This window comes from Mobula birostris, chromosome 12, assembly GCF_030028105.1.
Source record: "Mobula birostris isolate sMobBir1 chromosome 12, sMobBir1.hap1, whole genome shotgun sequence".
In the NCBI taxonomy this organism is placed as follows: Eukaryota; Metazoa; Chordata; class Chondrichthyes; order Myliobatiformes; family Myliobatidae; genus Mobula; species Mobula birostris.
This window is the reverse complement of record NC_092381.1, coordinates 79,940,399-79,965,707: the sequence shown is the minus strand read 5'-3', so window position 1 is coordinate 79,965,707 and position 25,309 is coordinate 79,940,399. Positions and strand designations below refer to the sequence as shown.

Sequence of the window (25,309 nt, the reverse complement as noted above, 5' to 3'; positions counted from 1 at the left end):
ATCTTAAATTAGGTAGCACGAGTCCACCATCTTTTTTGGATTTTTGTAAATGAAACTTATTAACTCTTGGTTTTTTATTATTCCAAATAAAGGACAAAATAGTTGAATCAATTTGATCAAAAAAAATTTTAGTTAGAAAAATAGGTATATTTTGAAAAATATATAAAAATCTAGGTAAAATCATCATTTTCACAGCATGAATACGACCTATTAAAGTGTAAGAGGATTCCATCTAGAAAATAATTGTTTCATAGCGTCCAATAAAGGAACTACATTAACTTTATAAAGATCCTTATATTTTTTTGTAATGATAATACCCAAATATTTAAAAGAATTCACAATTCTAAATGGAATATCATTATATATAAAAACAGGAACACTTAAAGGGAACAATTCACTTTTATTTAAATTAAGTTTATATCCTGAAAATTTTCCAAAATCATTTAATAATTCCAAAAGATTAAGAATAGATTCTCCAGGATTCGAGATATAAACCAGAAGGTCATTTGCATAAAGAGAGATCTTGTGTATGGTCCCATTTATAGAAATACCATGAATGTTTTTTAGCTTCATGAATTGTTATAGCCAAAGGCTCCAGTGTGAAATTAAATAATAAAGGACTTAATGGACACCCTTATCGAGTACCTCATGAAAGTGAAAAAAAGGGAGACCGAAGATTATTAGTAATAATGGTAGCAATAGGGTTCTTATAGATCATTTGAATCCACTTATTAAAATTATTACCAAAGCCAAATTTCTTTAATACAGGTTTCTCCCGCCATCTGAAGGTAGAGTGTTCCCATGAAACAGTTCGTAAGCCGGAATGTCGTAAAGCAAAGAAGCAATTACCATTTACTTATATGGGAAAAATTTGTGAGCGTTCGCAGACCCAGAAATAACCTACCAAATCATGCCAAATAACACATAAAACCTAAAGTAACAGTAACATATAGTAAAAGCAGGAATGATATGATGAACACACAGCCTATATAAAGTAGAAATACTTTTCCACAATCACTGCCTGCACTGTTCTCGGTAGCAAAATCTCACGCAAGCGCTCTCGGCAGAAACACGGCGCAAGTGCTCTCCAGTAACCTTTAAGCTATGAAGCTGCCAAATCATACAAAATAACACGTAAAAATACACAGCCGATATAAAGTAGAAATAATGTATGTACAATGTAGTAACACTTACTGGGATTGGGACAGTGCCGAGCACACTGATGATGGTGTGTTTGGCTCAGTCGTCGGAGATTGGGGTGGTGCAGTGGCCCCCACCCTCTGGGCAGCGAGCCGATACCGATCTGCGAAGAATGCAGGGGTACAGTGGTAGCTGGGACTCACCCAGCACATCTTTTAAGAAAAAAGCCGAAACAAACAAGCTAATTAATTAGGTGCCACCCGGCACATAAATGTCAGCCCAGATCAGAGGCAACGCAATTGGCAATTGCCTCTGATCTGGGCCGACAATTATGTGCCGGGCAGCACCTAATTAATTAGCATGTTTAATTCTACTTTTTTCTTAAAGATGTGCTGGGTTCCTCCTGGCTACTGCTGCATTCTCCGCGAATTAGTATCTGTCCGCGGCCCGGGGATTGGGACCACTGGGGTGTCATCTCATCGTCGATCAGGGCAAGCAGGTCATCTTCTTTGGCGAAGGTCGAAGTTCGTCATCTGCTGTGGCTGATGTGGAAGGCTTGCTTGACTGCTTAGCCTCACGCATTTTTAGATCATACAGTTCTTTCTAAGGACTGAAACCATCCTACAAATATGCCCTAAACCGACGTACCCTTTCAAATTTAAAGTTGTACTTTGTCATTGCAGCGAAAATCTCACGCAGTTGCTTCACGTTCAGATCCTGGACGCCTTCACTTTCGGTCCATTGGCTACTGCGTTCGGTTTTGATTGTTATCCTTTCCTCTCCCACTTGCATCAGCTCTTCGTCTATCAGTTCTTGGTCATGGGATGCCAAAACCTCTTCAACATCATCTTCGTCAACTTCCACAAGCCAAACTCACTTTGTTCTTACTCGTTTACCACGATCGAAATGCTTAATTATGTCTAGTTTTACGCTAAATGTAACACCCTTATGAGCTCTTTTAGGCTTTTCCGATACTTTAGAACTCATTTTGCAAATGGCTGCTCACAGGCACGTGTTTAAGCAATGCCGGCTAGAATGCCGTTCTGAATCCGGGGGAGAGCGGCTGCTCGGGGCGCGCGCTGCTTTTTCTGCGTGCTGCCTTTTATCATATGCTGCTTTTTTCGTAACAGTGAAAACACCTTCTGTTAGCGGAAACAGGTAACTAATGTAGGTCTTTCATAACAGTGAGGTTTCGTAAAGCGAACATTCGAAAAGCGGGGGACACCTGTACATTAAACAAATAAGTCCATTCAACTCTATCAAATGCCTTTTCTGCATCCAGAGAAATAACACATTGGGGTGTTTTGGATAATGGTGAATATATATTGTTCATCAATCTTGGAACATTAGAAAAAGAATAACGGCCTCTAATAAAGCCTGTTTGATCCATAGAGATAATTTTAGATAAAATGTTTTCCAAACGGTTAGCCATTCTCTTAGAAAGAATTTTAGCTTCCACATTTAATAGCGAAATAGGGCTATAAGATGAGCATTCAGTAGGGTCTTTATCTTTCTTAAGGATTAAAGAAACAAAAGCTTCATAAAAAGAAGGTAAATTACCTTTCTCAAAAGATTCGTGAAATATTTCCAAAAGGTATGGAGAAAGTAATTTTTCAAATTTTTTGTAAAATCTTACTGAATAACCATTGAGTTCAGGAGCTTTACCTGATTGCATTGACCATATAGCTTTCTGAATTTCATGCTCAACAATTGGAGCATCAAGCAAGGGTTTGTTGGTCTTCAGCAGTTTACTTGAGGAAATTTAATCTTGTATAAAAAAGCCTTCATTTTGGAGGGATCTGCAGGAAACAGATTTATAAAGATAGGAAAAAAAATCCAGAAAAATATTATTAATGTCTTCATAATTACTTACTATATCTCCATTATCTTTACGAATCTTTAAAATTTGTCTTTTAGCTTCAGCAGCCCTTAATTGGGAAGCTAAAAGCCTATTATTTTTATCCCCAAAAATATAAAACTGACTTTTTAATTTAAACAAATATCCTTCAATAGGATAAGTTAATAATAAGCTATATTGTGATTGTAATTCCACTCTTGTAAACAAATCAAAATTTGGAAAAATGCCGTTGATATTATCTAATTCTTTAATTTGTTTAGCAATTTTATCTAATTCCATTCTTGTCTGTTTCTTCAACTTAGCTAAATAAGAAATAATCTGACCACGTAAATAAGCGTTTAACCTATCCCAAATTACTAACTTTGAGGTGTTTCCTGTATTATTAAAGAGAAAAATCTCTTTTATCTGAGTTTCAATAAACTCAACAAAATCTGAACTTTGTAACAAATGTTCTGGAAAGCACCAGAGTGGTCTTGAAGAAACAACATCTTTCAGATCAAATATTAAATTTAAAGGAACGTGATCAGAAATAACAATTGCATCATATTCACATTTCTGAACATTAAATAAAAGTCGAGGGTTGGCTATAAAATAGTCGATTCTTGAACATTTATTATGAACGTTGGAAAAAAAGGAATATTCTCTATCAGTAGGATGCATATGTCTCCAGACTTCAATTAAACCATAATCAATTAAAAAGGAATTAATAAGTGATGCAGAGCGATTACGGATTTGATGTCTAGATGATAATTTATCTAATAGGGGATTTAAGCAAGTATTAAAATCTCCACCCATTAATAACATATATTCATTTAAATCGGGTAATAGAGCGAAAATGTCTTAAAAATGAAGGATCATCGGCATTTATACTTCATACTTTATTGTCGCCAAACAATTGATACTAGAATGTACAATCGTCACTGCGATATTTGATTCTGCGCTTCCTGCTCCCTGGAGTACAAATCGATAGTAAATATTAAAAATTGGACAATATATATTAACCAAAACCATTTTCTTATTGTAAATTGTTCCTTTAACAATCAAAAATCTACCTTTAATATCAGATATAATATCCTCCTGATTAAAGGGGATATTAGAATCAATGGAGGAGAAGATGGTGGCGCGACGGCAGTGTGCGTGGCCACTTCGGTGGTGCTGTCTGTTATCTAGATAGATAGATAGATATACTTTATTAATCCCGAGGGAAATTTGGTTTTGTTACAGCCGCACCAACCAAGAATCGAGCGTAAATATAGCAATACAAAAACCACCAACAACCAAACAGCAAAATGCAAACTATGCCAGATGGGAAATAAGTCCAGGACCAGTCTATTGGCTCAGGGTGTCTGACCCTCCACGAGAGGAGCTGCACGTTCGTTGGCCACAGGCAGGAACGACCTCCCGTGCCGCCAAGTATCACGGTGGAATGTGGCCGAAGTCCAACAGTAAAAAGTTCAATATCCAGTATGCAAGCACGTTCCTCGATCGTAATATGACCCGGATTGCACCATCTGTTGTTAACCAGATCAGTAAGCACCCAACTCCTTTACGCTTACCGCTCTCAGTGCACTTCCAGTCAGCCGGAACGGTATTACCCACCGAACTCCTCTTCTCCATAAGTCTCTGTTGTCTCAACCCGGTCCTCTTTCCTCGACTTTGTGATCCCCCTCTGCATCGTCTGTGTGTTTTCCTCCGGATTTCAGCAGGGGTGTCTGCCGCTGTGCTCGCTAAACCGGCCAGCATTAGCTGGAATACACAATGCGACTTTGCTTCTGTCCCGCGTGTCGGAATGTAACCATTTCCAGCACTAAAAAAAACCCAAATAAAACTCTCTCTACCAGCATGTTAGAGAGGGTGCAGCTTCGACGTGTTACCGTGAGAAAAAAAATACAAAGAATAACGTAAATTAAAAAGTAAGAAGAAGAAAGTAAGAATAGATCGGAACAGCTGTACCAGGCTGCATGCACGACCGGCGCATGTGCACTTGTCAAGTAGGGGACCGTGCACAATTCTGATTTGATGGAGACGGACGTGAGAGCACGGAGGAACATCTGGAAAACTTCTGAAATGCCCGCTTCACTGCCACTGCTACTGTGTGGTAACCGGAATCTCCGGAGCAGAAGGCCCCAAAATCCTCGACTTTGCGTGGTTCAGCGGCTGGGGCGGGGTCGATGGCACTCGGGAGGCTGGTCGGAAGCTCGAAGTTTTCAGACGGATGGACTCAGTGTTGGCTGTGGTCGGCTGCTTCCAAGGCACCAGCAATTTGGCTCCTGCAGGGAGTTTCTCCCTTTTGCCACCTGCTATTGGGGACTAGGGAGTCAATCAACTGGGGACTTTGAGACTTTTTTTTACTCTGCCCATGGTCTGTTCTTCATTAAATTATGGTATTGCTCTGCTCTGCTGTAACTATATTTTATAATTATGTGGTTCTGTCAGTGTTAGTCTTTGGTTTGTCCTGTTTTCTGTGATATCACTCCAGAGAAACATTGTATAATTTCTTAATGCATGTATACATTTCTAAATGACAATAAAAAGAGGACCGAGTGTTCTCATAAAATCTAAAAAAAATTTTACTTTGAGAGTTTGTGTGAATCTGAGGGCCCTTCCAAAATTTAAAAAATTGATTGTTATCACATAACCTGACATGTGTCTCTGGTGCAAAAATTATATCAGGTTGGAATCGATTAATAATTTAAAATGTTTTCTTACGCTTAATAGGATAATTCCAACCATGGACATTCCAACTTAAAACACTTAACTGTTTAAATAACATCATGAAACTTTATATTTAAAGAAAACAATTAAACGCATGTCAGGATAAGGTAATCTTGAATGGCGGTGATAAGCAACAATGATAACAATTTGTGTACGCTCCGGAATTCCATAATGGGAATAAAAAATAGAAATAAAAAAACCCACCCAACCTACAAAGCCCAGAAATAAGTTGTTATCAATCGACGCAAGCCCCAAGAAATGCATAAGAAGTAATTCTGAACTCCACCTGCCTAAATAAAAGGTACAGATGAAAAAAGGTAATCTGTCTCCCTCTCCCGAGTATACAACTCATTACAGTCGACATACAACCCATTACAACTAAATTAGATACAACAGTTAACAGAAACAACCTTCAATTTAGAAGCTAACCTTCATAACATTAGATAAGAAAAAACACTTCCAAAACAAATTCTTGAAATACTTGTACAGAAGAGAAAACATCGCCATCTTTAACTTATTACATCTATCTATAAAGCGTTAAAAAAAACCCAAGTAGTGAGTTAAAAGTTCTTAACAAAAACATACAAAGCCAAAATACAATTAATTCATAGATGTAGCAAACAAAAAGAAATTCTAAATGGTTTAAATTTTCTGCAGTCTTCTAGCAGATCCTGTAAGATATCTTCTAAAATTAAAACGGTCCAAACCAGTCTGTTTCAAATATAAAGGTACTTTTTAATACCAAGACTTTCTGTACTTCTCAATTCTTCCGATCTCATCATTCCTTATATCGTAAAACGATTGAATAATTGTAAGTCTTTCAAACTTCAGGCTTCAGACTCATCTGGGAGAGAATGAATAAAACGCAATGCATCGGCTGGATCCTCAAAGATACGAACCCCAGAATCTTTAGCAAAAAGCCTTAATTTAGCTGGATACAGAAGAAAGGGATGCATCTGTTTTTGAGAGGCCATTCGCATTATGGTCACGAATCCAGAACGTTTCTGAACAACTTCACGCGGAAAATCTTGAAGAAAACGAATCTCAAAACCTTGAAATTTAAACAGTCTTTGTTTTCTGGCCTGTTTAATAATACGGTCTTTGTCTCGAATACGAAGAAAACGCACAATAACATGTCTGTTTTTACCTTGTCTTGGAATTCCAACCTTATGAGCTACTTCAATGTCCGGCAATTGTGAAAATACCTCAGGAAATATTAATTGAAACATTTTAGCGAAATAGTCCAGTATGTCGGCAGATTCTGATTTCTCTTTCAATCCAACAGTTCGGATATTGTTCTGACGAGAACGATCTTCCAAATCAACGATTCGCAGTTGTGCCTTTTCCAAACGAGAAGAAATATCAACCGCATTGCGAGTTACTTCTTTAAGATCTAAGCTCAAAGAATCAATTTTTTCCTCCAAAGGGAGAAGACTTTCTTTTGATTGAGTTAATTCAGCGACGATAGAGCTCATTTGAGTCTCTAATCTATTAACCCAGGCTGGCTTTTCAGGAGCTTAATCAATTTTTTTAGATTTACCATTACCTGTATTGGGATTCCTTTTAGTGCTTCTCAAGGCAACCATAGCTATAATTATCACTTTAAAAGATCTGACTGAATAAAGTTAAAAATTTCAAAGTTTAAGTCGGGAAAGGGAGAAATTAAAGGCAGACAGAAAGACACTGTGTCTTACATGTCCACAGGTGGAGGGCGGAGTCCTCCACATCCACTCTATCAAGGTCTTTCACCATTTGGTAGGTTTCAATGAGGTCAGCCCTCATTCTTCTAAATTCCAGTGAATACAAGCCCAGAGCCATCAAACTCTCTTAATATGACGTCATTCAATCCTGGAATAATTTTCTTGAACCTCCTTTGCATCCTCTCCAGTTTCGGCACATTCTTTCTAAGTGGCCCAAAACGGCTCACAATACTCCCCAGTGAGGCCTCACAAGTGCATTATAAAATGTGAACATTACGTCTTTGCTTTTAAGTTCTAGTCCTCTTGAAATGAATACTAATGTTGTATTTGCCTTTCTCACCATAGATGCAGCTTGTAAATTAACCTTTAGGGAGTCCTACCCAAGGACTCCCAAGAACCTTTGTGCTTCAGTTCTTTGTGTTTTCACTCTGTTTAGAAAATAGTCAACCCTTTCATTTCTTCCACCAAAGTGCATGACCATTCACTTCCCAACACTGTATTCCATCTGCCATTTCTTTGTTCATTCTCCTAATCTCTAAGCCATCTGACTTTCTACCCTCCTTTCTCCTTAAAGCTGTTTTAAAGTATTGTCCTTTAAACATTGTTTTCTGAAGCAAAACTTGCTTTTGCAACCTGATAATCTTCTTTAACCTATCAATGTGTTAGTTTCAGGTATTTTCCCTCATTTCTGTATTTATGGCAGATTTTTTTCAATTGATCTCGACTGTAACATTTTCTATTCTTTGTTTCTTGCTGTTTTCCATAATACAATTTTTAAAAAGTTTAAATGTCTTGAAGTTATTTTCCTTTTATTCTATAACTGGTATTTTTCAGATCATTATCCTTCCAAATTCCAGGAAAGGTCAACTTAACGCTGTTATGAATTATCTTCTGAAGTTTGGCCCCATAAAAGCAATGGGGGTTGTTGAGCTGGGAGGGTTAGAGTTCCTTTCCACGTTTTTTCCAAGAATGTTTGGTTTGCAGTTTGTGAGTGTACATATGTTAATGTAAAATTAACAAAGGATAAACTACAACCTTAAAGCTTGATTTTGCTATTGGACCTTTAATGATATTTTTCATAAGTTCCTGATATAATGCTGCAGTGATGACACAAACAGGTGACCATGGGAAAAGCAATAACCTTTCTTAATAAAATTGTTAATTTTGATTGTGCAATTCAGAGTGATTTTAAAAAGTCAGGATTGTTTGCAACTAAGCAACTAGTCAGTAGAAGTTACTGAAGTGAGATGAGGTCTGTATCTGCATACTTGTGTTTGAAATGGTTAAGTTGTTTGAATTCATCACCGGAAGATGAGGCTTCATTCTCTTAAACTCACTACTATTTTAAATGCCAGCAGTTTCAAACATAATTATCATCAGCGGCCGATGAAATTGCTGCTTAGTTCGATGTTCCCAGGTACATGTGCATAAATGCATTTGTCTTGAATTTGCTGACTATTCTTTGGAAGCTTTTTCCCAGCTGCACCCTGTTATTTCACCTTTCATAGAAATTAGTGGTCAAGTAGGAACAGAATATTCAGTTTTTGACAGATTTCAAAGTCAGCTGAGTCAGGGTGTAGATTAGTTGTCTGCTTTTCTTGGTTGTCATTGCGCACAGTTCATCTTTCCTCAAGTCCTGAGGATAAGGCTGGCAATCCACAGGAACTTGGCACTGGTAAACCCCTGGAGGCATTCACAACATGGAAGAAATTTCACCCAGTTGTTGCCACATAGACTTTGTACTCTTTTGTGAAGATCGCTGGTCAAGATCACCTAATTTGACTGAGAAGAAAGGAGATGTGGGCATTATTGGATGGATTTGGTAGGAAGCTAGTAGTATATATCTTGTCTTCTGAGAATTTAACCAGTAATATTTGTAGTTAAATTAATTGATAATAAATATCAATAATCGTAAGAGCTGTCTCCTTAAATTGGAGTAGTGAATCTTCTGTTCTTTTCCAAGGCATTTCTTTCTTTCTTTATTAATCTTTTTATTGGTTTAAAAGAAGCATCAATACAATCAAGAGAAGAATTATCTCAAATAATGTATATCAGTAACAATACAAACCGAGATTAAGATAGACATTGTCAAAATCATACATATTGTTAAACTAGTATAAAATATATAATAAAAAAAACTGGAAACAGCAATTCTCCTCATCAGTTTATGAAAAAAAAGAAAAAATATTAAGTTCTAAATGAAGAGGGAGCCCCCCCCCCCACTATACTATATAAAAAAAACAATAAAAAGGGACTGGGCAGTCCATTTTGAGGATAGGACCAAAAAAAAAGAAAGAAAGACTTTCTGATCAAATCTAAAACTTCGGGGAAAAAAAAGATTGAAGGAGTAATAAATCAAATTAAATGAAAATATTGGACAAAAGGTCGCCAGATTTGCTCAAATTTAAAAGATGTATCAAATGTCCGACTTCTTATTTTCTCTAAACTTAAACAGGGCATAATAGAAGAGAGCCAATAAAAGACCGTAAGTGGATTAGAATACTTCCACTTCAATAAACTGGCTCCCCTAGCCATTAAGGTCGAAAAGGCTGTCATACGTTGAGCAGAAACAGGAATATTTCCTGCTTCTGATGGGATAATCCCAAAAATTGCCGTAAGCAAATTAGGTTGTAGATCCAGATCCAAAACTTTTAATAGTATTTTAAAAACATCTCTCCAAAAGTTATCTAGCTTTATACAAGACCAATACGTGTGAGTTAAAGTGGCCAGCTCAGTATTACATCGGTCACAAATAGGATTCATATTGGAGAAAATACGTGCTAGTTTATCCTTTGACATATGGGCCCAGTGCACTACCTTGAACTGTATCAAGGAGTGACAGGCAGAAAGAGATGAGTTGTTAACCAAATGAAAAATATTACTCCATTGATTATCTGAAAATGACTCTTGAAATTCCGATTCCCAATCGCGTTTAATTTTATCATTAGAAATGATTTGTGAGTTCAATAACCGTTTATAGATTATAGCTATCAACCCTTTTTGAAATGGCTTAAACTGAAAGACAGCGTCTATCATATTAGGTGGATAAGCAGAAGGGTAATTTGGCAACAAACCACATTAAAAAAATTCCTAATTTGTAAATATCTAAAAAAGTGTGCATTAGATAAATCATATTTATCCACTAACTGAGAAAAAGGCATTAAGCGGTCCCCGAAAAACAAATCTGAAAGAGAAAGCAGGATCTCCCAGTGGCCACACATTTTAATTCCACGTCCCATTCCCATTCTGATACGTCTGTCCACGGCCTCCTCTACTGTCAAGATGAAGCCACACTCAGGTTGGAGGAACAACGCTTTATATTTCGTCTGGGTAGCCTCCAATCTGATGGCATGAAGATTGACTTCTGTAACTTACATTAATGCCCCACCTCCCCTTAGTACCCCACCTGTTATTTATTTATCTTTTATTATTATATATATATTTTTCTCTCTCTCCCTTTTCTCCCTCTGTCTTTCTCACTATACTCCTTGCCCATCCTCTGGGCTTCCCTCCTCCCCCTTTCTTTCTCCCTGGGCCTCCCGTCCATCCCATGATCCTCTCATATCCCTTTTGCCAATCAACTTTCCAGCTCTTCGCTCCATCCCTTCCCCCTCCTGTCTTCTCCTATCATTTCGGATCTCCCCCTCCCTCTTTCAAATCTCTTACTATCTCTGCTTTCAGTTAGCCCTGATGAAGGGTCTCGGCTCGAAACGTCGACTGTATCTCTTCCTATAGATGCTGCCTGGCCTGCTGCATTCACCAGCAATTTTTATGTGTGTTGCTTGAAATTCCAGCATCTGCAGATTTCCTTGTGTTTGCACTGAGAAAGTTATTATTCCCTTGGTTTTCCAAATTAAAAAGGCTTATCCAAAATTGATGGTTTAAAAAATAATTGAAATGGATATTACTAGAAAGAATAAAATTATTTAACTCAAAACAATCTACGAAACTGGAACCAAATTCTTAATGTATGTTTAATAATGGGATTAAAATCTTGTCTACTAATTTTAGAAAAGGGAAGAGGAGCTCCCAGTAAAGAGGCCAAAGAGAATCCTTTCACCGAGTTTTCCTCTAAATCCAACCATGAAGGACATTCATGTATATCTGAATAGTGAATCTAAAAAGTAATATATCGAATATTAATTGCCCAATAGTATATTCTAAAGTTCGGCAAAGCCATACCACCATCCTTTTTTAATTTCTGCGATAAGGGTTTACTCAATCTAGGATTTTTATTGTTCTAAATATAAGATAAGATTATAGAACCTATTCTGTCAAAGAACTTTTTAGGAACAAAGGAAGGAACTGCCTGAAAGATATATAAAAATTTCGGTAAAACTATCATTTTAATAGCATTAATTGGACCTATTAATGATAATGTCATAGGCGACCAGTTAGAGAGCATTTGTTTGGTGTAGCCAGTTAATGGAAAAAAATTATATGTATAGAGATCCTTAAAATTTTTAGTAATTTTAATATCAAGTTAGGTAAAGTAATTTTTAGCAATACTAAAAGGCACTTGATGATTTGGATCCAATTATTAATAGGAAGTAGCTCACTTTACTTTTATGTAAATTTAATTTATACCCAGAAAAACTACTGAATTCAGTAAATATAGGTAACATAGAAGGAATAGATTTCCTAGGATCTGAAATGTAAGCTAACAGGTCATCTGCATATAACGAAACCCTGTGTATTTTGTCCCCTCTCTTAATACCCTGAACAGTGTTAGAATCTCTAAGAGCAATAGCAAGGGGTTCTCAGGCCAAGTTAAATAATAAAGGGCTGAGAGGACATCCCTGTCGAGTACCCCTATATAATCTAAAATAGGGAGATTTTTGATTATTAGTTATAACAGCAGCCACAGGAGCATGATAGATCAGTTTGATCCAGGAAATAAATCCCGGGTCAAGATTAAGTCTTTCCAAAACCTCAAATAAGTAAGACCACTCCACCCTATCAAAGGCTTTCTCTGCATCAAGAGAAACAACACAGATTCTTTAGATGGAGAAGAGTGAATAATATTTAAATATTTTCGTATGTTAAAATGTGAATATCTATTTTTAATAAATCCAGTTTGGTCATTGGAAATAACAGGTAAAATAATCTCAAGTCTATTAGCCAATATCTTAGAGAGAATTTTAAAATCCACATTCAATAGAGAAATTGGTCTGTAAGAGGCGCATTCAGATAAATCTTTATCTTTTTTAGGAATTAAAGAGATTGAAGCTTCATAGAAAGTTTTCAGGAGAGTCCCAGAGGTTATAGAATCAGTGAAAATTTGGCATAAATGAGGTATAAGTATATCAGTAAAAGTCTTATAAAATTCCACTGTATATCCATCCGGTCCCGGAGCCTTAGTTGATTGGAGAGAGAATATAGCCCTTGCTATTTCCTCTTCTTTAATAAGTGTATCTATTGTATTCATATCTTGAATAGAGATTTTAGGTATATTCAATTTTTGCAAAAAGCTAGTCATAAAGCTAATATTATCTGAAAATTCAGACTCATAAAGATTAGAGTAAAAATCCATAAATATCTTATTAATTTCATAAGGATCTACCGTTGCAGTTCTATCAGGTCTTCGTATTTTCAGGATCTGTCTTCTAGCCATATTTGCTTTTAACTGACCAGCTAATAATTTGCCTGACTTGTCTTCATGTATATAAAATTGGTTTTTGGATTTAAGAATGTTGGATTTAACGCTGTTCAATGGGAAAAGTCGAAAGCAAATCATGCTGTGCTTGGAGTTCCACCCTTTCCTTCGAGAAATCTTCACTAGGCATTGCTGAATAAAGTTTATCTATTTCTTTAATCCTATTAGTGATCAGTAAAAGTTCCACCTTAGTTTTCCTTTTTGAACCTACCAAATATGAAATTATCTGTCCTCTAAGAAAAGATTTCATCACATCCCAAATAACCAAATTTGACATTCCCTCAGTTGTATTTAATTCAAAAGATAGAGAACTTTGCTCTTTAATAAAATTTACGAAAGTTGAATCTTGTAACGATGGAACATTAAGTCTCCACTGACGTAGCTGAATATTATCAGAGAGCTCCAAAGATAGTTTCATAGATGCATGATCTGACAACGCAATCACATCATACGCACATTCAACAACAGAGGGCACCAATCGCGTATCCAACAAAAAATAATCAATTCTTGAATATTTATGGTATACATATGAAAGAAAAGAAAAATCTTTTTCTTTAGGATATTTAAATCTCCAAATGTCGACCAGACTGTATTCTAATAAAAAACGAATTAATACAAGTCGCAGCTTTATTAGGAAGCGATGGATTGCTGGACGATCTGTCAATTGACAGATTGAGACAGCAGTTAAAGTCATCGCCCATAATCAACTTATATTCATTTAAATTTGGCAATACGGAAAATAGCTTCTTAAAAAAATTCAGGGCTATCTATATTAGGTGCATATACACACACCAAAGCCATCTTTTGACCACATAACAAACCAGTAACAATTAAATATCTTCCAATTAAATCAGTAACAGTATTAAAATGAACAAAGGGGATTTTAGAATTAATAAAACTAGATACCCCTCTTATTTTATTTACTGATAAGGAATGAAATAAGGGTCCCTTCCAAAATTTGAAAACAATTTTCATCCTGCCTACGGATATGAGTCTCCTGCACAAAAATAATATCTGCATGAAGTGTTTTTAATTTCCTAAAGATCTTTCTGCATTTGATAGGTTGGTTCATACCATTTAAATTCCAAGATATTATATTAATTTTATTAAGATCAATATTTAAAGTTTAATTTTAAAATTTTATAAAGTAATCTAATGCGCAGGCGCAGCCTAAATCGGAAGAAAGGGCAAAGCATGACTCGATCAGAAAGAGGAGCAAAGTGATTGACAAAGAAAAGCCTCTCAGGACTGCCCAGTTGAAAAATAACTTACCTAATAGACTCATCCATCTCCCCCAAAAGCCCAGAAACTGTCTAATAGGCGAACGGCATGCTAATGTAATAACCTTTAACCCCCTGTCTCCAGCTGGCAGCTCCATTTACAAAGTAAAAGGTTACCACCACCAAAAAGACATAACAAAGAATGCATAAAGAAGTAAACAGATTCCAAATACTTTCATATTATGTCTGACAGTAGTTAAGACCGAATTAACGACAGCCATCTTAAATGCATTTAATATACGCAGCCATGTATTCGAAAAAAAAGGATAAATCCAATCAACTAATATACTATAACTAATATTAAAGACTTACAAATCAAAGAAAAAATAAGTAAATATATATGTATTAAATTCAAAGCTACATTAACTGTTAAAGCAAACAACGACAGTTCTAAGTGAATTAGCAAAGTCTGTGTCTGGGCATTGATAAAACGAAGAGCGGACTTTCATCAACGGCGTTACAAACCACTCCCAGCTAAGGATCAACTTTTCAAATTGCTTACGAAGTGGACTTAAACTCTTTTATAAATTTCCAACCATCTTCTGGATAGTCAGTCCGTTCTAGACGAGAATTGGGTGGAGTAATCATCAGACGAGCCGGATAATGCAGCGACGGGCAACAGTTAATTTTAAAAAGTTCCACCGTCACTTCGCGATATTTAATTCTTTCAGCATAAATCTCTGGGGTAAAATCTTCAACTATACGAATCTTAGCTTCATTATAAATTAGCTTATCCCTTTTCCTTGCATTCCGAAGAATAGCTTCTTTGGTTGTAAAATAATGCAAACACAGAATTACAGGGTGTGGTTTGGTTTTGGCTAATGGTTTAGGACACCGAATTCGGTGGGCTTTGTCCAATATCAGACAGGCTTCGAGAATGTCACTAAAAAGTGAATATAACATGTTTGAAAAAAACTTTAATGACTCACCGGTTTCTGTATTTTCAGGCAAACCCAGTATACGTAGATTCATCCTGCGATTTCTGCTTCCCAAATCAATCGTTTTCTTCTTAATTCTTAGTAATTCCGAAGTAGTCTCATTAATTTTCTTTTCCATAAAGGTCATCTTCAAATCCTGCTCCTTAATAGTTTGGTTCATTAATTCGAATTCCCTTTCAATTCTATGAGTACTCTGCTCAAGCGTCTGATATCGATCTTCCAAATTGTTCAAAGATTCATGAACAGCAAGGATAGTTTTTTCAAGCAGTTCATTAGCTTTTGTCAATTTATCCATTTTGGTATCCACCGGACCAACCTTCAGAGCATTCTTTCTGAAGTAGAAACTTCCTCTGATTTCTCTATTTGTTGAGGTTCAGGAAGAGTTTTACCACTCCTTAATTCGGTTCCAGCCATCGTAATTAAATTGTAAATCCTTCAGCAGATATAATAAATCTTCAAACTTGAAATGGATCTAGCAGTGGAAAGTAAGTTGTGAAAGATGGAGCTAAGACAAAAAACGTCTTACTCCATACGCTGCCAAATGGAGACTCTCCAAAGCATTTCTCTGGGATCCTCCTTCCACTTTTCTTTGGGGTCTGAGGTGAAGATCTCAGTGGGGTAATGGATGCATAATGAGGTGGGAGAATGGGTAATTAGGGAAATGGGAGGTTCTACTAATTGTGTAGTACTGCTCAGTGCCCTAGACAAAGGGACTTGTAGTTTACAGAAGATCTCAAATGCTCCCTCTCCATTTTGATTGATCATAACCAGGGATTCCATTAGTGCCTCAATGCTGATATTGGTTTGCTTATCTTGCTAGTTGATTTGGAGAATTTTGTGGAGAGAGTTTTAGCTGTGCTCAGTACATTGAAGCGCCTGCTCTTAAATCGTCCCTCTTCAGAGGTTATGTCATCTGCTTCCAAAGCCTTGTTATTTTCCATTTGGTAATTCGCCTTTTTGATTACTGTTACTTTGAGGCAGCAGTGAGTTTGAATTGGATAGGTTGCTGTAGGGTGGAATCAAAGAGTAGATCATGACTGAGGAGTTATGTAGTTGACTGACTATCCTCGATAATCTGTCTTCTGTCCTTGGTTATTGAGGTTATGTCCATGTTTCAAAAAATAACGGGTGTGTACCCTATTTAAATATACAATTCAATTGCAATGTTAGCCACTTTAAAGATGTAGTTGAAATGCAATGAACAAAGTGAAAGTAAAAATGGATATTTCAGCAAAATGTAAGCAAATTAAAAACAAGGCTAAATTGAGTTAATTTTTTTAGTGAAATTTTAACTTGAATATAGAGCAGCTTTGATTTACAATGTTATAGTGGATATAGAGTTATTGCATATTAAATTGAAAACATATAAAAATGTTCCAAGTGAAGCTGGAGAATGGCATTTTAAATCAACTTGTTATGTTTTATAGATCTCACTCTGGTCACAAAGTATATTATGAAGGGTTGGAAAGAAGTTCAAGAAGCGTATAAGGATAAGGAAAACTCAGATGGAATTCAGCGATTGTTGAAGTACTTTGAAGCTTTAGAAAGGGTAAAGATGACCCAAGATGAACAGGAGGTTGCTCATCTTATTGAGGAGTACAGATTGGTCAGAGAGCACCTACTAACTAATCACCTGAAGTCACGGGAGGTGAGTAAGTAAATGCTTTTTTCTTTGGGGATTGAAAATAAAGCCCAAATTTAGTTTTTTTTATGTAGCTGATATTTGTGTAACATCTTTAATGGTAGTTGTAGAGTATATGTGAATCAAGTAAGGAACTATTTCCTTTCCAAGTTGTATTCTCTTTCCATTGAGTGAATTGCTTATAGTTCAGAGATGCATTTTCATTGGCCTTCTCTTAATTCATTACGATACTTGAGCAGCAGCAGAAATGATGATGCTGGCCAATCGTTAAATGCAGAGTTCAACTATCAGTCAATTATGAATTAATTTACTTGTAATTATTTGTACTTAAATTTACATGTCTTTTAAAGTTTACAAATATATGAATTCTGTAAGTCGTTTCTTTCAATACTCCATAAGGTTATGTAGATAAAATTCTATTTTGTGTATTATGATAAATATAATATCACAAATTGCTTCCAGCACCAGTGTCAAAGCTGAATTTGCCAACTTGGTTGCAAACTGTTATCCAGATAAAATCTGTACAGCCTTCTGTGTTTTTATGATTTGTTTTGAATGAATTTAGAACAAAGTGTAATGACTAAAACTTACTGAGCAAATTCATTCACATTTTCTCTCCTCTTTGACTCTCCATTTCCCATAGCTGGAATGGTACCACTGAATATTGTATATTTAAGTTGAAGATGTAATGTAAGGTGTTTAAATATAGATGTAATTGTAGTATCTGTTGTATTCAAATCAATTTGGATATTTTTGTTTGTAGCAGAACAATATTTTGCTTTAATATCTCAGGTGTGGAAGGCATTACTGAAGGATATGCCTATTATTGCAATTCTTAAAAATTTGGGGAAGATGACTACAGATTCCATTCTTAAGCCCGGAAGTGAAGAAGTTACCATATTGTGTGAAAGGTTAAAGGATGAGACTGTGTTAAAGAAGGTATGGTTCTATTTTTCAAAATCTTACTGATCTAACCAATTCAATCTGTCTCTAATCAGATCTGAAAAAAAGAATTTCTAATAAAAGCAAGTTACTCTGTGATATTTTCCTCTGATTAAGCCATTTTGGTGTATAGAAATGCATGTATTTTTGTATTTTACAGTTGATATTCCCAGTACATGCGATATTCCCAGTACATGCAATATTCTTATTTTGTGGCATGTACATGAGTATCACATTACATTGCATTCCTGTTATATACATGTATTCAAAAGAACAATTGAAAAATGTTTTTTGGGTTGGCATTGTTAAACTAGTTGGTTTATGTGATACTCAAAATTGTAACCAAGGTTTTTATTTCAGCAAATCATCAGATCATCAGAACTGAAACAGATCATTTAGTCATCATCTCATTGTTTTTGTGGATCCTATTTGTATGTAGATAAGTTGCTTGCCATGTTATTCTTCTGATCCCGTCAATGTTTTAGGCATGTCTTGGAAAAAAAATATAATTTGACATCTGGTTACAACATTAAGTGGTTTATTAACATGTTTTTAATAAAACAACCATTTAATTTTAGACTTTGCAGCATAAGTGTAGTTTTTTAACTATACATTTGATTTTTTTTCATGAACTTTTGCCTTTTGAAGTGAGGATATTACTTCTGGCCATTGGGAATATATCTCTGAGCAACAACACTAAAGAAACGCCTTCTTGGCACATCACAACAATACTTCGTCAATATGCTTTCAAATATTCATAATGTATATGAGATTTTCATATGCTATATCATTTTTTTGTGACATTGACTAAAATTGGCATTTGCCAGCAGATTTGGATGTTTCTACAGTAGGAATCTGTTTTTGTTCTTAGTCAACCTTGATCTTGAATACAAGTACTTGTATTTCAGTGCTCAATTAGAATTGAGTTAATGTTTTAGCAAAAGTGCTTTTTGCCTGTTTCTGTTGAAGGTATTGAATACTTTTTGAGGTTCTGTTACTCGTGCAGTCAATGCTCAAATCTTCCAGCAAAAGGTTATTTTTCATTGATTCAATAAGGCACTAATCAAAGGAGTCAGCTATGGGATAAATGCACATAAACTTGATCTTATTAATATAATATCAGCAAAGATCTCAAGCTGGAATCAAGAGCAAAAACTGTTATGAATTTATTCATTCATTTCATTTACATTCTTTAACCTGGGGAAACTTAATATAATTTTAATACTTCCCCCTGCTGCAGCCATGAGGAAAATTAAATTTTAAATAACATATTATTTTTCTTCAAGGGAAATTGGTACTATATTTCTTTGTATACTATTGTTATTTTTTAAAATGCTTTTTGAGTATTTTCCCCCTCTTCCCACAATCCCTCCCTGAGGGCAGTGACTCCACTTAGAATACATTTTGTTTGCCCTGTCATCTCTCTTGTTAGCTTTGTCTGGAAGATCCTTATACCTGAACATACAGAGTGAATGTCTGCAAATTGACATGGCCACAATAAGCAACACAACTGAGATTAATCTCACTGGTTTCAGTTTTGTCGATTTTTTGAGTTAAATAACTTTGTTCTTTCTAGTAATATCCATTTTAATTTTTTTTTTAAACCATCAATTTTGGATAAGACCCTTTTAATTTGGAAAACCAAGGGAATAACAACCTTTTCAGATTTGTTTTTACGGGATAGTTTAATGTCTTTTTCTCAGTTAGTGGATAAATATGGTTTACCTAATGTACATTTCTTTAGATATTTACAAATTAGGAATTTTTTACGTGGTTTGTTGCCAAATTACCTTTCTGCTTATCCACCTAATGTGACAGATGCTCTTCTTCAGCTTAAACCACTTCAAAAAGGGTTGATAGCTATAATTTATCAACGGATATTGAATTTACGAGTGATATCTAGCGATAAAATTAAACATGCTTGGGAATTGGAAGTTCAAGAGTCATTTTCAGATAATCAATGGAGTAAAATTCTTCATTTGGTTCATAACTCATCTATTTGTGCCTGTCATTCCTTGATACATTTCAAGGTAGTGCATTGAGCTCATATGTCAAAGGATAAACTAGCATGTATTTTTGCCAACATCAATCCTATTGTGACAGATGTAATAGTGAGGTGGCCATTTTAACTCGTATATTTTGGTCTTATATAAAGCTAGACAATTTTTGGAGAGATGATTTTAAAACATTATCATAAGTCTTGGATCTGGACCTACAACCTAATTTACTTACAGCAATATTTGGGATTACCCCATCGAAACCAGGAAATATTCCTGTTTCTGCTCAACATATGATAGCTTTTCAACTTTATTGGCTAGGAGAGCCATTTTACTGAAGTGGAAGGATTGTAATCCACCTACTGCCTTTTATTGGCTTTCCTCCATTATGTCCTGTTTAAGTTTAGAGAAAATAAGAAGTCGGACATCTGATACATCCGTTAAATTTAAGCAAATCTGGTGACCTTTTATTCAATATTTTCATTTAATTTGATTTATTACTCTTAAAATTTATTTTTTTCAAAGTTTTAGATTTGATCAGAAAGTCTTTTTTTTGGTTGTATCCTCAGAATGGACTGCCCAGTCCCCTTTTTTTTGTATAGTGTAGTGGGGGTCTTTTTTCCTTAATTTAAAATTCAAAGTTTTTTTTCTTTCCTCTTCATGAACTGATAAGAGGACAATTGCTGTTTTCTTTTTTATTATATATTATATACTAACATTATAATACTTATACTATGTATGATTTTGATAATCTATTTCAATCTCTAATTGTATTGTTATTGATATATATATTTGAGATAATTCTCCTCTTGTATTTATGTTCCTTTTAAATCAATAAAAAGATTAATAAAGAAAGAGATTAACCTCACATTTGCTTGGCATCCACAAGCCTGCAGCCATATAAGTAGCTGTCAGAATATTACCCAAATCTATATCAAACATGGATATATTTAATCTGATCTCTATAACTCCATACCATGTTAGGTAATTGTTCCATCCACAAAGCCAGCAAGGTGATCATTTAATATTCAATGTTCCTTACTATCAATGTTCCTTAAAAATTTAAATAAAGTATGAAAACATTAGGTATAGTAAGTGGGTCAGAAAGAGTAAAGTTAAAAGTAAATTTATTATCAAAGCACATATAGGTCATTATGTACAACCCTGAGATTAATTTTCTTTTGGGCATACTCAATAAATCATAACCATAACAGAATCAATGAAAGACTATTCATATATATGGAGAGAGAGATACAGAATTAATGCTTCAGGTCAATGATTGTTTATAAGAACTTGAAAAGTGAGAGAATGAGTGTATTTTATGTTGCAGAGAAGGGAAAAGAATGGGGGAAGAATGGGGTTTGATGGTCTGAAGAACAAGAACAAGATTCTCTTGATAACATAATTGCTTTCAATGCCATTTAAAAAAGGGATCTGAATGGAAAAGTGTAAGTAAGAGATGATAGAGAAATCATTTAGAGGGAGGGGGAGAAAACAACAACGACTTCTGAGTGCAGAATAAGCAATTGTTACCAATATGAAATAAGATGACCCTCAAAATACTCAGCAGATCAGGTATCATTTGTGGAAAGAGAAAAGCTATTTGAATGTGCATAGATGAAATCTGAGACCTGTGAGGCCCTGGTTATAGGGCAAGATTGTCCGCACTCGATCTTTATTCCTTGGAGAATAGGAGAATGCAAGGTAACCTCAACAGAAGCTTTTAAAATCATGAGGGGTATGGATGAGGTAGATGGTCATGGATGAGTTGGGGAAACATAGAAAACCTACAGCACAATACAGGCCTTTCGGCCCACAATGCAGTGCCGAAATGTGCTTAATTTAGAAATTACCTAGGGTTACCGCCCCCTATTTTTCTAAGCTCCGTGTACCTATCCAGGAGTCCCTTAAAAGACCCTATTGTATCCGCCTCCACCATTGTCACTGGCAGCCCATTCCACACACTCACCACCCTTTGTATAAAAAACACCCTTGACATCCCTTCTGTACCTACTTCCATGCCCCTTAAAACTGTGCCCTCTCGTGTTAGCAATTTCAGCCCTGGGGAAAAAGCCTCTGACTATCCACACAATCAATGCCTCTCATCATCTTATACACCTCTATCAGGTCACCTCTCGCCCTCTGTCACTCCAAGGAGAAAAGGCCAAGTTCACTCAACCTATTCTCATAAGGCATGCTCCCCAATCCAGGCAACATCCTTGTAAATCTCCTCTGTACCCTTTCTATGGTTTCCACATCCTTCCTGTAGTGAGATGACCAGGACTGAGCACAGTACTCTAAGTGGGGTCTGAGCAGGGTACTATATAGCTGTAACATTACCTCTTGGCTCTTGAACTCGATCCCATGGTTAATGAAGGCCAATGCACCGTATGCCTTCTTAACCAGACAGTCGAATTGTGCAACAGCTTTGAGTGTCCTATAGACTTGGACCCCAAGATCCCTCTCTGAGTCTCCACACTGCCAAGTGTCTTACCTTTAATACTATATTCTGTTATCATATTTGACCTACCAAAATGAACCACCTCACACTTATCTGGGTTGAACTCCATCTGCCACTTCTCAGTCCAGTTTTGCATCCCATCAATGTCCTGCTGTAACCTCTGACAGCCCTCCACACTATCCACAACAGCCCCAACCTTTGTGTCATCAGCAAATTTACTAACCCATCCCTTCACTTCCTCATCCAGGTCACTTATAAAAATCACAAAGAGAAGGGGTCCCAGAACAGATCCCTGAGGCACACCACTGGTCACCAACCTCCATGCAGACTATGACTTGTCTACAACCACTCTTTGCCTTCTTTTTGTCAAGCCAATTCTGGATCAACAGAACAAGGTCCCCTTGGATCCCATGCCTCCTTACTTTCTCAATAAGCCTTGCATGGGGTACCTTATCAAATGTCTTGCTGAACTCCATATACACTGCATCTACTGCTCTACCTTCATCAATGTGTTTAGTCACATCCTGAAAAAGTTCAATCAGACTCGTAAGGCATGACCTGCCTTCGACAAAGCCATGCTGACTATTCCTAATCATATTATGCCTCTAAATGTTCATGAATCCTGCCTCTCAGGATCTTCTCCATCAACTTAACAACCACTGAAGTAAGACTCACTGGGGAGACCAAAACTAGAGGGTTCTGAAATAAAAGGGGAGCAATTTAAAAGAGATCTGTGAGTTAACTTCTTTACACAGAGGGTATTAAGTATACACAACGAGCTGTCAAAGGAAGTGGTTGATATGGGTACAATTGCAACATTTAAGAGGATAGTTACATCGAGGGGAGGGGCTTGGAGAGCTACGTGCTGAACGTGGCCAACTGGGACTATCAGGAAGGATGTTGTTGTCAGCATGGACTAGTTGGGCTGAAGGTACTGTTTCCAAGCTATATTACTCTGACTCAATGATCTGCATCAGAACTGGTCAGTTCTGGGGCTCTAAGCATCAATCATTGTAATTCTCCATCTATTTCCACACTGGCATGTGTCTTCAGCCTTCTACACTATTCCAACAATGTGTCCAAAGTTAGGTGAAGAAACAGAACCTCATTTTCTATTGACACATTAGCTAATGTAGCCAGGGGATGAGAATCTTATACTGCATGAAAATTAGACCAGAGTCATATCATAGTTCATTTGTGGTAGTCTACAGTCAAATATTCCATTGATCCTGATTGTTGAAATGTATATACAGTATGAACACTGATCCCTGGAGTGAAATATTGGGAACGGTACAACTCGAAAACCATACCTGAATATGAGTGGTATTCAATCCAGAAAAAATTACAAGAGATTTGAGAAAAATGTTGGACAGAGAAAAACTTCACAGTGGAGTTCTGAACTCTTTCAAGGACATATTCTTGTCAATAATCTATTGTCCTTTGACTTCCAGGCTCAAATTCATCCATTTCACATTTTGGTGGCTCTTGAAACATACAAAACAGGAAAAGGAAACCGGGGAAAATTAAAGTGGATCCCCAATTCAGATATTTTGGTGGCACTAAATCAGGCATTTTATAAATCTTTTAAGGTAATGATAAATTGTCATATCCCAACTCTCAAGACAATCATATTTTGTGAAATAGTAATTATTGAATTATTTTGTTGGTTTTTACAGAATATAGAGCCAACAGGGAAGCACTTTGTATTGGCTTTGGATGTAAGCTCTTCAATGCGTAGCCAGGTTCTAGGATGCAGAGCTCTTTGTGCCTACAGTGTTGCAGCAGTTATGTCAATGGTAAGAGTGTTTCACAGACGAAATCTTGTTTTTGTGATTTATAAATTTTTGTTCATGTTTATGGAGTTTTTTCTCTATAAACTTTTACAGTAACTCTTACTTTCTCCCGCATTGGAATAAAGTTTAAAGTATTGTTCAAAATACCTAGCAGTAAGAATTCCTACGTAATTCCTAACTTTATAATTTACAGTCTGTTTTGGAAGAGATAATCCTACTTCTATTTTCTTTATTTTTAATATGGTTTGAGGAAAATAGAAATAGTGGCCTTGACATAGGCAGATCCATTCTCTTAAATTTCTGTCATTTAGCCAGCTACATGGTGCTGCTCAGTCATTGCTTTCTCTTGATATTTCCTTAGCTCATCTTAGGAAACATTTGTCCATCCCATAAATCAGGAGAAACTGAAGAGATTAGGCACACATGAGAAGTGGTGGTCCACAAATCTTAAGCAGTATCTGCTTCCAGGAAATGTGTAGTACTGTCCTCCTGATATCTGTCTTCCAAATTTGAGAGAGGGATTGGGCTGAAGCATTGACTGGTCTTTGCAATCAATGACAAAGCAATGGTGCTAGCTGCTGATTTGTCCTGGCCAGCAGCAACAGAAGAGTTTCAATCCTCTATTCTTGAAAGCCCAATTCTAATTTTTAAATTATATTCGCTTCCAATGGAATTACTTTCAGTCCACATTATTGTTTTCCTATCAATCGAATCACTCCTTAAATCATCCAAGTTTCAGAGAAAACAGGTTGAATTTGTGCATTATGTCCTCAGAATTAAACCCTTTGAATTGAAGCTAATGTGATAAGAAGACAGAAAGGTATTTTTTAAATGGTGTGAGATTGAAAGTGTCTGTGTTCTTACCTGTTGACACCTATTAACACAAATTGCTGAAAATTAATCTTCAGGTATAACAGGGAATTTGTTTTCTTTTTTTTTGCATGTGCCTGCATGCATGTGAGTCTCTGTGTGTCTATCTGTGCGTACGTCCATGATGATGTCTTTTTCATGGCTTTTTTATAAGGCGCGAGAGAGAGAGACTGTGTGGCACGCCACTCCTCACACAGACATTTTCGCAGTATTTTTCCCTTTATTTTACGAGGTTGAGTCGCGATCTTGACACTCAACCCGGCACGGATGGAAAGCGTACTCGGGAGCAGATTCGACTGGATTTGAACCCGGGAACC

General features: G+C 36.1%; 1 protein-coding gene across 6 annotated transcripts in view; it reads left to right on the top strand.

Annotated features, from left to right (window-relative positions):
• ro60 (Ro60, Y RNA binding protein) overlaps nucleotides 1-25,309 on the top strand; it is an 85,186-nt gene that overhangs the window by 21,400 nt on the left and 38,477 nt on the right. For 5 of the 6 annotated variants that reach the window (XR_011888051.1, XM_072274192.1, XM_072274194.1 and 2 more), the window contains exons 3-6: nucleotides 16,715-16,935; nucleotides 17,722-17,868; nucleotides 23,781-23,918; nucleotides 24,006-24,125. Coding sequence is in view for 5 of the 6 variants with exons in the window: in XM_072274192.1 (XP_072130293.1) it covers nucleotides 16,715-16,935; nucleotides 17,722-17,868; nucleotides 23,781-23,918; nucleotides 24,006-24,125 (626 nt within the window). In the remaining variant the exon portion in view is untranslated. Of the gene's footprint in view, nucleotides 1-16,714; nucleotides 16,940-17,721; nucleotides 17,869-23,780; nucleotides 23,919-24,005; nucleotides 24,126-25,309 lie in introns of those variants that run through there. The other variant, XM_072274196.1, reaches the window with a different exon arrangement.